This window comes from Chamaea fasciata, unplaced genomic scaffold, assembly GCF_029207755.1.
Source record: "Chamaea fasciata isolate MVZ Bird 193981 ecotype frontalis unplaced genomic scaffold, bChaFas1.0.hap1 SCAF_10, whole genome shotgun sequence".
Taxonomy (NCBI): Eukaryota; Metazoa; Chordata; class Aves; order Passeriformes; family Sylviidae; genus Chamaea; species Chamaea fasciata.
In genome coordinates, this window is record NW_027094095.1 from 2,341,639 (window position 1) to 2,352,862 (window position 11,224).

An 11,224-nucleotide genomic window follows, 5' to 3' on the forward strand; every position below is an offset into this window, starting at 1 on the left:
GCCACCCCATTCCCTGAATTCATGTCACATATCACTTGTCACTCTTTTGTAACAGAAATTAAGGGCACAAAAAACCCCTGCTACCACAGATGAAAACCAAGAAAAAGGTAAAAGAGAAGTTTCAAGTAAAAAGTTCTCCAGCAGCGTGCTTTTTCTGAAATCTCAAGGCACCCTTCATATAAGTGGATGGCACTGCCACTCACAGCTCAGCCTCTTGTGCTCCCTCTTCTGTGCAGCAAATAATTGTAGTGCAGCAAGAGTGGTCCCTTTCCTCAAAATACTTCTTGTAATGCTGTTACAAAGAGGATTCTTTCCTTTGAACTGTTTTCCGTTTGTACAAGTGTTTTCTTTCTGAAGACACTGTTTTTACACTGCAGCTTTCCAAACTTTCGCTTTCCTGCTCTGCTGCCCCCTAAAAAGGCTCTAGAAAACCAGGGAAAAAACATATATGGGTTCATGAAAGACCACAGACCTTAGACACCACAAGATTATCAGCAGGTTGGGTTTCCGACCTACAATGTCCTTTGCCAAAAAACTAAAAAATTCTGTGAGTCCGTCATTTTGAAGCAGACTGAGCAGTAATTCGTGTCCGACTAGATGATGGTTACCTCAGAACAGACTTTCTATGTACTAACAGCTTTTATGAATGGAAAAAATACCACACTCCACTGTCGTTCTCAAAGAAGTTACAAGGTCATTAGTCACCTCAAGAGCAGGATCCGCCACCTGAGACCTCGTTGTTTGCAAAAAGTATTATTTGCCTTACCCTCACCTGCTCTACCCAACAGTGCCAACACACCCAGCAGTCACTGCCAACCTGTTTGCCTGCCCTGCAGAACCACTCATAGTTCAGTCTGGGAGCCCAAAACGCAGAAGCAGAGAGACTGGAGAGATTCACTCGCACTCCTCCACAGTGGTCTCTCACCTATACTGGAAATAGAAATCAAGGAATTGAGGCGGGGGTGGGAGTCTGATAAAGAACCCAGATGACCTGCACGCAGAAAGCTTAGAGAAGGGAAAGAAAATTGATGCTGGGCTTTTTTCAAGTTGAAGCCACTCATGTGCCAAGGCGCCGCGACACCACCCGTCACACACTGGAGGTAACACAGCTGCTCTTACAGGTGACTCGCGGACAGGGCAGGGTGGAAGGGCACAACCATGCTCACCGTGCACACAGAGGCCTCATCCCCAGTCTGCAGTCTGTTCCGGGCCAGGAGCTGCTCCAGGAGGCGCAGGCTGTGCAGCAGCCAGGAGAAGGCCAGCAGCAGCTCCCGGCTGCCCGCGGAGCCGTCGGCGGGGAGCTGGTGCAGCTGAGGCCGGCCATAGCCGTGGTACCACAGCGCCGACTTCACAAACCTCACCTGGGCACCTGGAAGAACAGAACAACTGAGGGTGACACACTGCACCAGTGCACTCAGCCACGAACTGCGGCCTCCCCTGAGGGCAGCACGTTTAATCCAGCCTCAGGAACACAGTCGGGACTTAGTCTTTATTGACAACTGTTGAAAACAGAAGGCAAAGATTAAAAAGCCTTCTTTACACTGCCCCATTCTGCTCACAGGAACTACTGCTCGGGGAAAGACGAAATTCAAAGTCGGGATCAGGACCAGTTAAGGGCCCCTTGGAAATTAACAAAGGCAACAAAGGGAACTAGCCACCCCCACTACAATGGGACTCCAATTCACCTATTCATTTTTTATGAGTCACCAAGCCCGCAATGAATTAGTAAACACTCTGAATCACTTCACTCCTGAACTAAACTGGAATTTAGAGATAGGAGTTTCACAGCCTGCTGGAAATCTCTGAGCACCAGAGAGCAGAGATAATGCAACACAGTACATGGGCTATTAAATTCTCAGAAATGCTCTGATCCATATTCCTTCACACCAGCAAATGTTACCTGACAGCTACAAGACAGGCACTGCAGGACTGTAAAATACTGAGGAAACACAGAGAAAGTTATTATTAAAAAAGGTTCTGCCCAGTAAGTCTTGGCTCTGTATTAAGTCAAAAACAGAATAAAGAACTTAATTAGGGGGACAATGAAAAAACAACATATACTGGCTAAGAACCAACTGTTGTAAAAGGAAGACCTGCTCAGAAAGTTTCTGGAGTTCTCTGAGGGCAACAAGAAGCAAGTGAATAAGGAAGAATCAACCAATTCAAGACATTTAGACTTCCCACTGGGATTCAGTTTGCACGAAGAAACCCAGGCACTGCAGTGGAGGGAGAGGAAAAGCCCTTGAATCAATGACAAGTGCCCAGCAGACAAGAACCAGAGGGCAGGAACAAATAGTGGTTTCATGTGAGGGCTCTGTGCTAAACAGCTGCTGTTCAAACAACCCAAAATGACACTTAGGCAACGTGACAGTGACAGAAAACTTGGTGCTGATGTGATATTAGCAGCAAAGAATGCAGGCAGATCGTGAAGGACTGCAGAACCTTGAGCCTAAGCTTTAAAAACACAGATAAAAGTATTTTTAGAAAAAAATTAAAAATTACACGCACAAAGAAAGAAATGTTCCTAACTTTACTGACTTACAACCTAAGACTGGGCCTGGAACTGCTCAGTGAGCTCAGGAACACAATCTCAGATGATAAGGTTTTTAATGACAGTATCACAATTGGTTCTGACAGGCATCCAAAGGCAAACTCAGTGTGAGAAACCTAGCAAGGACACTAAACAGAACACAAATACCCACTGTGACCTTTACTTCTTCTCTCCCATAAAGGCTACAGAAGATTGGGAAAGAAATAAAGAGAAAGGACAAAGACTATTACAAGTACAGAACAGCTGCACTGTAAGAAGCGATGAAGTAGGCCAAGATGAGCAAGAATGGATATGACAGAACTCTTCAAAATCCTGAGTGCTGTGCAATGGGTGAAGAGTGGATGATTTGTTTGCACAACACTCAACACAAGAACTGTGAGCCACCAAATCTAGCAAGCATGTGAAACAAAACACAATAAAAGAGATGCTCTTCACACAGGTAGCAAAATTCTGAAATTGCTCATGGTGGGACACTATGGACTCTTTTTTAAGAGTCACTCAGGCTCAAGGAGGAGCTGGATTTACAGAACAGCAGTTCATGGAAACTTATGAAATACAAACATATCCTCTCTGGATTGGAAAGTCTGAGATGTGAACTGCTAGAGGCTGAAGGAATATTCCCCCATGCCATGAAAGCATCCTTCTAGATTTGCTCTTTTCTTTCCCTTGGACATTCACTTTGACAGCTGTCACAGCTGGGTGGAGCTAGAGGAATCTACAGTTTCATGCAGTTTAGGCATCCTTACAAAGCACAAGACCTTGATCACTCCATTTGTTCTTTCCACAGAACCTGTGAATGAAACAAGCAGCTTCCCTTGTCCATGTCAGGGTGGCAGAAATGCCTATGGCTTGCTAAAAATTTTGCTGTAGATGTGCACCCCAATCCCTCAAGCACAAGAAGAGCATGGAGATATTACAGATTTTATTTTGATCACTTGTGAACATTCTTACATGAGCTGGGTTTTCATGCCATCCTTTCCTTTCTCGTATGCATTTGTCAAGAAAGGTGCTGCCACAACAGGTAAAGGCAGAAATACTCCAAAAGGAAGGATGATCAGTACATGCTTTCCTCCTTTTTCAAAGCAAATAAGCATCACATGCTGCCATCTGCAGTTCAAGGAGCTCCTCAAAAAATCACATATCAAAGTGGAGGAAAGGAGAGCAAGTCAGGCTGTTGTTTTGGGGTTTTTTAACACTACTTCCCTGCTTTGATACATCACTCAGGCCAGATCCACCAAGGCAATTCACCACCTAAATCTCTGTGTTTTTCTGGTTCTTTATGTCTCCCTCTGCAACACGCTGCCCTCACAGGAGAGGGTAGAGCTGGTGTAGAAGGCAGGAACTGGGAGTGAGCAGTCAGGGCATGGAACTGGAACTGGGGCTCTAAGGGCCTTCCTGTGGCCTCCCAGAAGTCCCTGAGTTTTCCTCATCTCTACAGTGCTCAAGTTAAAAGGCAGTAAAGGTTATGTGAGTACTCAGGATCAAGATGGATCCTTCTGCAACGTGTGACCAAGAGAGAGGAAAAAACATCACCCAGATAGAAGATAACATCAGACACCTCTTTGACATCTTCTTATGGCATTAGGATTAGGAAATTTATACAGAAAGACCTTCACAAGGCTTCCAACTAATCACCTTCTCCACAGATATTATTTATAAAAGTGTATTCAGCAAGTAAGACCAAGCTGGGGATGAACCTCAGGGTTCAGTTCACTTAAAACTACACTCAAGCTGTGCTCTTTCACAGTGAGTCATGACAAATATTTTCAGTGATTTACAAGATGATATTCAAATAAGGGCGATGCACTAGCCTGGCAGGCTAAAATGGAAAGAAACTACAAACAAAGTACAAGCACAGACACAGATACATTATGCTCTCAGACAAGAAACACTTGCATAGGTAGTGGTATTATAGGAAACTACTGCTTCAGAACAACATTTTCTGCCACATTTGTCAAACAAACAAAAATCTATTGCAGCTCCAGACCTCTTTCCCATGCCATAAAAACTGAACAGCATTTCCAGAAAAGAAATGTTTCCTCCAACTATCCAAAGGCATATTGCACTATCACCTGGTGTGGCTGACAGGTTGTTAACCAAGTTTATCAGCCTCTGTGAAGCACAAGCAGCATGAAACCGTTAACCATGATTTCATCAGCAAGGTTACATCCAGAGTATTCATCCAGCTTACTCTGATACTCCACTGTCCAGTCACCCACTGCTGTAACATGTTCAAGGGGCTGGATTTTACAGTAAGTTTACACGAAAGTTTACAGTTAAGTGCTTTTCACTGTGTGAAGAAAAAATTCTCACAGGGCAAGAAACCAGGAGCCAGCTGCAGAATTTTAGAACCACTGACTGGCAGGCTTCAGTGGGGATTCCTGAACCAGCCAAAGATCAGCGTTTCCTTTTGAAAAATAAAGGATACAAGGCCACTGGAGAATGGCTTCTCTTTTCCAGAGAGCTGTTTCTATGCACACAGTAACCCCTAGACCAAAGGAGTCTTCACAGCCTTCCTCTGGGATCTGGCAACTGCTGCTCCCCTTGTTTTAACCGAGGTAATTAAGAGGTTGTACAAAAAGAGCAAGGAAAAGGAAAGCTTGATCTGTGGACTAAGGCACTAGACTTGGATTAGAGGAATCTGTTTCAATTCTCTACTGTGTAAAACGATCCTACACAAACCTGAGAAAGTTATTTAGTGCCTATGCCCAAGGCTTATTTCATTTGCATTAAATACACAAGAGATCAGAGCTGGAGCAGAGAAGAAAAGCAGTAAAATATTGATTGTGTTCACAACAGACAACTCATTCACTTGCCAAGCAAAAGTAATTAGTGTCATTTGAAAAACAGTACAGCTCTCCAGCCTGAATTTCAGCTTTAAACACCAAGTTGTGACTAAAAAGGTTTCTCAGAAATCAGCTGAGCAGTTCCTAGCAGAACCACACATGGCTACCTCACAATACACCAGTGGAGGCTGCGTTTGCTCTCCCTAGAGCCAGGAACCTGCCGCAGGCACTTGGAAATTCTGTCCCCAAATGCTACAGGCAATTAGGATGGGAGCAGCCAGGATCCAATAAGGTTGCACATGTGCAGGACCACATCCATAATGCTGTGGGAGACAGTCAATAAACAGACTTGCCATACGCAGCAGATTGTGGATGAGTGGAAAAATAAAAACAGCCAAATGAAAAATAACAGCCCTGCGAGTAACAGGACTTTTGCTGAGCTACCAGCGAAACTATGCTGGTTTGGCTCTGCATTCCACAATGCTTAACCTTTATTAACTCCATTTGCGGAGCCACCAGACCCACAGATATTCAGGGCCTTATACAGTGTTGTTTACGGTGTTTTGCTTTCAAGGGCAAAAGTGAATATTAAGTGGATGTGGTATGAGGAGACCCAGATTCCTCACGATACAATTCTCATACAATGAAAAGGCTTTAGATTGACATGTTTCAAGAGAGAAGATGGGGAGTAGTGTTGTACTTGGAATAACATACATTTAAGAAGAAAATAGTCTTCTGCTACTTTGAGAAGCAAATCTGCATTCTCTCTGGAGCAGCGGCCCTGTTCATAAGGACATTATTCACAGTTCCTCTTAAAATAATCACACAGTCTGTTTCTTGTTTTGTCTCGAACTTCAACCCAAAACACTGCCTTTATGGTTCTCAGGTTGCAATTCCTGGCTCTGACACAGGACTGGATAGAAAAGGACCAACAGAATCATGCGAATGGGAATGGGAAAAGAAGGAACCAAAGGAAAACCAAATCTACTTCTGCCTTTGCAGACACTGAGAATGCGTATCATCATTGTGGAGATTCACCTGCAATAAAATGTCACAGGGATGCAAGAGCCTGTGGAAGCGTCCCAGTTTACTCCTCAGTAAACCTGACACCTCGTACCATGGTGGCAAGGGTGTTCAAAACAGAGCACTCACGGCAGGGAGTTAAGGAGCCAAAGGTGCTACAAAACCAGTCCCAGTCCTTCCCCAGGACAGATGGAAACTGCAGGCAGCCAGAATGATGTTACCTATGGCATCAGACTCTGTCCACCTGCCCCTGTGGATCTGCTTCAGAAGCACATACAGCAACCTCCAGAAGTCCTGGCTCTGCAAAAGAGAGAACGGGAGATCAGCAGGAGAAAAAAATCTGCTGTATTGTTTAATCCTAATTAGGCAATTAAGGCCGTATCTGAACATCACACATGGAACAGCAGGGCTGCTGATTCAGCCAACACCATCTGATCAGGCAGGTTCACGTACTACCCGCATCCTGAACACAGGATCGACAGAAAGGAGCACCCAGACAGAAAAGGGCTAATGTACAGCAACAGCCAGCACTTCTACTGTGAGACTGGTGTAGAGGAGCATTCCAAAATCTGCCCTGATACAACCACATATGGTACAGCTCACCCGCAGTCAAACAAGCACTTGAACACACTGGTAAGATCTGACCATGACAGTGTCGGAAACTCGCAAACAAGAGGCACCACAGAATGAGCTGGAACTGGGAATCATTTTTTGGCCGCACAAGGACAGCATGCTGACAAACTCAAATAGTGATTCTTACGGCTGGAATTTCAGTCAACACTCGTAAAATCCTTAAAATAGCCGATGAAGGGAGGTACCCTGTGTGCGAGCTGGAAACCTCGGAGACAAAGCAGCAAGACCCAAGCCGGGCTAAGGTGCAGGGCAGCAAACCCCAGGTGACACTGAGAAGGTGTCGCGGCCCAGGGTGAAACACCAAGCCTTAAGTTACAACCACAGTAAGGCACAGCCCTTCCCAGAGCAGCGAGTGTGCCGAGAGGTCCCTAACACGGGTCAGCGGGGCGCACACCGAGCCGGGACCGCACCGGCGCCTGCCCAGGGCTCAGCGCCCGCGGCGCTGCCATCCAGCCCCTGTCCCCGGGCCCGGCCGCACTCGAGCGTCCCGGTGGGTGCCCGCTGCCCTGTGCCTGCGCCCCGCGGCGTCTCCGGGCGGAGCGGCCGGCGCTCACCGCCTGCGGCCGGTCGAACCTGGCGCGGCGCAGGGTGTCGGGGGCGGGCCGGGCGCGGGGCGGCAGGGCCCGGCACAGCGCCCCGACGGCGGCGGGCAGCGCCGGGCCGCGCTCCCGGGGCTGCTCCCGGGGCTGCTCCCGGGGCTGCTCCCGGGGCTGCTCCCGCTGCCGCCCGCGCATGGCGCCGCTCCCGCCGCTCCCGGCCCCGGCACAGCGCCCTTCCGGCCCGCCCGCCCGCCGCAGCGCCCCCTGGCAGCGGGGAGGGGGCACTGCGAGCGCGCCAGCCCTGCCTGTCGTCCTGGATGTCGCCTTGCGTCTCCTTGCGTGTCCCTGCACCGCCCTGGATGTCTCTGCATGTCCCTGCATGCCCCTGCATCTCGCTGCATGTCCGAGGATGACCCTGCATCTCCCTGCATGTCCCTGCATCGCTCTGCATCTCCCTGCCTGTGTCCTTGGATGCCCCTGCATCTCCCCGCATCTCCCGGACCACCGATGGTCCCGTCGCTTGTTCCGCCTGCGCGTGGGTCGGGGCACAGAAGGCTCCTGGCCTCCCCTGGGCAGGGACCCACACATGTCACCTCCCTGAGCCATGGACGCGCCTCCTGTCCCGGCAAAAAACATCCGGGGAAGCCCGGCGAACTTCCCCCTCCCTTCCTGGTGGACAGAGGTGTTGCAAAACGCGGCTTCGGCTCTTGCAAAAACACGGCTCTGCTGCAGTCACAAGAGCTGCTCAGACGATGGGAGAGCAGGGTTTGGCAGCAGTTAGTCGGCGGATATTCCTGCCTGCCTCTTGCTCAGCCGGGCGTGATGCGGCCAGCTCGGGTCCCCAGGCATGTAACCCCCGAAATGAAGCAATCCCAGGGATTGATCCTTGGGGATGCCGTGGGAGAGAAAGGGAGCTGCTGTTTGGGAGAAGCCTGGTCTCCTGAGCGAAGTTCACCCATGACCAGGATTTACAGAACCAAAAGCTGGCACAGAGATGGATTCCTGCTGTGGGTTTTGAGAGGGAGCACAGCTGGTCTGTGCCAGGGACACGGATCTGCTCCACCAGCGCCGTGGGGATCCTGCCTGTGCCTGGACATAAGACCTGCTGGAAGTCCCCACTGATGGTTTCTTGGCCAGTTCCCCAGTTCATAGCCCATTTAATGTACTCACTGTGTATCTAGCATGATTACTTTTTTTTCCACTAGTATCTGAACAACATGAAACAACATGTGAAATTCCTTCCCGCTATGGAACAGGCTCTTGCAGCCAAATGGCTGCTCGGAATGAGGAGAGAAATCGCAGTGGTCCACAGAGACCTCCAGCCAACCTGAACTGTGTTTGCACTCTGGTTGCTCCTCTCCTGCCTCCCCACCCCTGTGCTGGGTAGTGCGGACCTTCCCAGTGCTGATCGCTGCTTTAGAGCTCTCCCAGTCCCGTGGATCCTGGCTCCTGCTCCAGCCAGCCCTGAAAGGACCCCTGGGTGTGAGTTTTCCAGGCTTAAGGATTTTTAAAATATCTTCTCTAGCAGCTGTTGTCTCTCATCCTCCTTTCCTAATGGCCTGGAGAGCATTTTCCTTATCCCTCATCCAGTTCTAGCTCGGCAATCTGTATCCACTTCTTTGCTCTCCTTCCTAACAGGCTTGGCATATCCACACGGTTCCTTGCCTTTGGTTTCCAACAGCCCATAAAGTCCTCTTTTACTGCCCAGAGCCTTATCAAACCGGGACAATCCTCTGCTGTGTTTGGCATCCTCCTTGGCTTTCCATGCCTTGCTGCTATCAGGCGCTGTCTGGTCCCTCCATGACACATCGCTTGTCTATTTTGCCGTCCCTGCTGCAGTCTCCAGGCGGGAGCACCTTCAGCTGCAGCCAATTTCCTGTGTTTTCTTGACCACTCCATAAACCCAGCTCAAAGCTAACCCTGTCCCCACACACATTCCTCTGTCTAGGCCTTTCCTCCCCAGGGCAGCTGCCGAGACGAGGGCTCTCCTGCATCGCCCGGCGCACGCACAGTGAGTGGTTCTGTCCATTACCCCTCCTCTGAGCTCCCGTCCCCCAGCCAAAGCACCAACCCCCCGGCCAGCGAACGTCACCACTCAGCGGCTGGGATTCACGCCATCCCGGCACACCGAGAGCCCCCGTGCCACCTCTCCGCCACGCTGGCCAACCCAACCCCGGGGCACCCCAGCACAGGGCTGGCTGCCCTGCGGGTCCCTTGCTCCGTGGCTCCCACGGCACGCAGCCCCGTGGGCACAGCTGGTACAGGACGCCTGGCGCTGTGCAGGGCTGGCACTCGGCCACGGGTGAGTTGGAGGCCAGGCAGACCATCCCAGGCTCTCCGGTGCGGCACAGCACAGCGGGCGCTCGGTGCCGGCCTGTGAGGCGCCATTTATCTGCTCTTTCAGCTGCCTGGGCGGTGTTCCCAGAGTGGGAAAAGCCCACGGGAAGGCGATGGTTTCCTGCTGCAGAGATGGACCGTGTGCTATGGACAGATGAAGGAGGTGATGGCGTGACAGCCGCCAGCGTGCTGTCCCAGCAGGGATGGCAATGGCACCCCGCTGGCAGCAGAGCCCTGCTGCACCCAGGCCACCCTCAGTTCCCCTCTCCCAAGCAATAGCGTCCTGGCAGATGGAAAGCAGCAATGGCTGGCCGACATCAGCACACAAGCCTGACGTCATGGTGGAGATTGGAAGCCTCTAGGACCCACCCTGCAGAAAGGAAGCGGGACAGAGCTGGCTTATCAGCTGGTCCCCTGGCTCCCAGGAACTGAGGCAGATTTGGGGACCACAATGGGAAGGGAAAGTCTGGGCACACGCTAAGGGGCCAGGGATGCTTTAGCTGGGAGAGGCCGCTGAACTTTGCCCTCTCTGGGCTCCCGGGCCCGTGTGGTGCCACACAGCCGCCCATTCTCAGTGCAATGTGTCAGCTGCGGTCATTTCCGTGCCGGCTGACTCAGTGGGGCCAAGGGCGCCTGTTTGCACCCGTGCCATGGCAACTGGCCACCACACACGGCCCCGCTGCGTGTGCAGGGTTGCCACAGAGGATGACGGCGGCCCTGTCCCATTGCCTCATGCCGATTGTATGCGATAGCAGCCGTGCCTGCCCGCTCCAGTGGCAGCACAGCTTCCTGATGTCACCTCAGCCCCGCTCTGCCAAGGGGAAGGTGTGAGCTCTCCCGCTGCAAAAACAACTCCTTTGGTCTTTTGGGTTTTTTTCTTAATGCTTTTATCCCCGTGAAGGCGTGGGCGGGAGCCAGCCTGTCTCCTGGCCAGGCCCCCAAGCCAGGCATCAGCTCTTCCCACGCTCCACCGCCAGCTCGGGTGGCCAGAGTTCTGCACTTCTCTCCTTGCCCTCTCCTTTCCCTCTCCTTCCTGCAGTGTGGTATCTGCTGAGCAGCTGTCAGAGCAGAGCACAGCTTCCCTCCCTGCCTGCTTGAGGGAGGTCTTGGGTGGCCAGAGCATTTCACACCCTGAGCAGTCAGGCAGGCTGCACCACTTTCCACCGCAAACATTTCCAGCTTCTCCCCAGCCCTCCTGGCCCTTTTATACATGCTTGCTCTTCCCTCACTGGGACATCATGTTAGGCAGAGTGGGAAAAGGCATGACCTGGCAGCATGGCCATGTTGCTGGCAGAAAGGAGCCAAGTAAGCACAGGGCTGTGAACATGGATTGCCTGCAGAGGTGGGCTGCAGCA

At 51.0% G+C, this 11,224-nt stretch overlaps 1 protein-coding gene across 2 annotated transcripts in view; it reads right to left on the bottom strand.

Annotated features, from left to right (window-relative positions):
- TEDC1 (tubulin epsilon and delta complex 1) overlaps positions 1-7,727 on the bottom strand; it is a 66,029-nt gene extending 58,302 nt beyond the window's left edge. The window contains exons 1-3 of one of the 2 annotated variants that reach the window (XM_066192000.1): positions 7,548-7,727; positions 6,582-6,660; positions 1,167-1,369 (exon numbers count right to left, since the gene is read on the bottom strand). In XM_066192000.1, coding sequence (XP_066048097.1) covers positions 1,167-1,369; positions 6,582-6,660; positions 7,548-7,727 — 462 coding nt within the window. Of the gene's footprint in view, positions 1-1,166; positions 1,370-6,581; positions 7,154-7,547 lie in introns of those variants that run through there. The other variant, XM_066192001.1, reaches the window with a different exon arrangement.
- Positions 7,728-11,224: the final 3,497 nt, after the last annotated feature.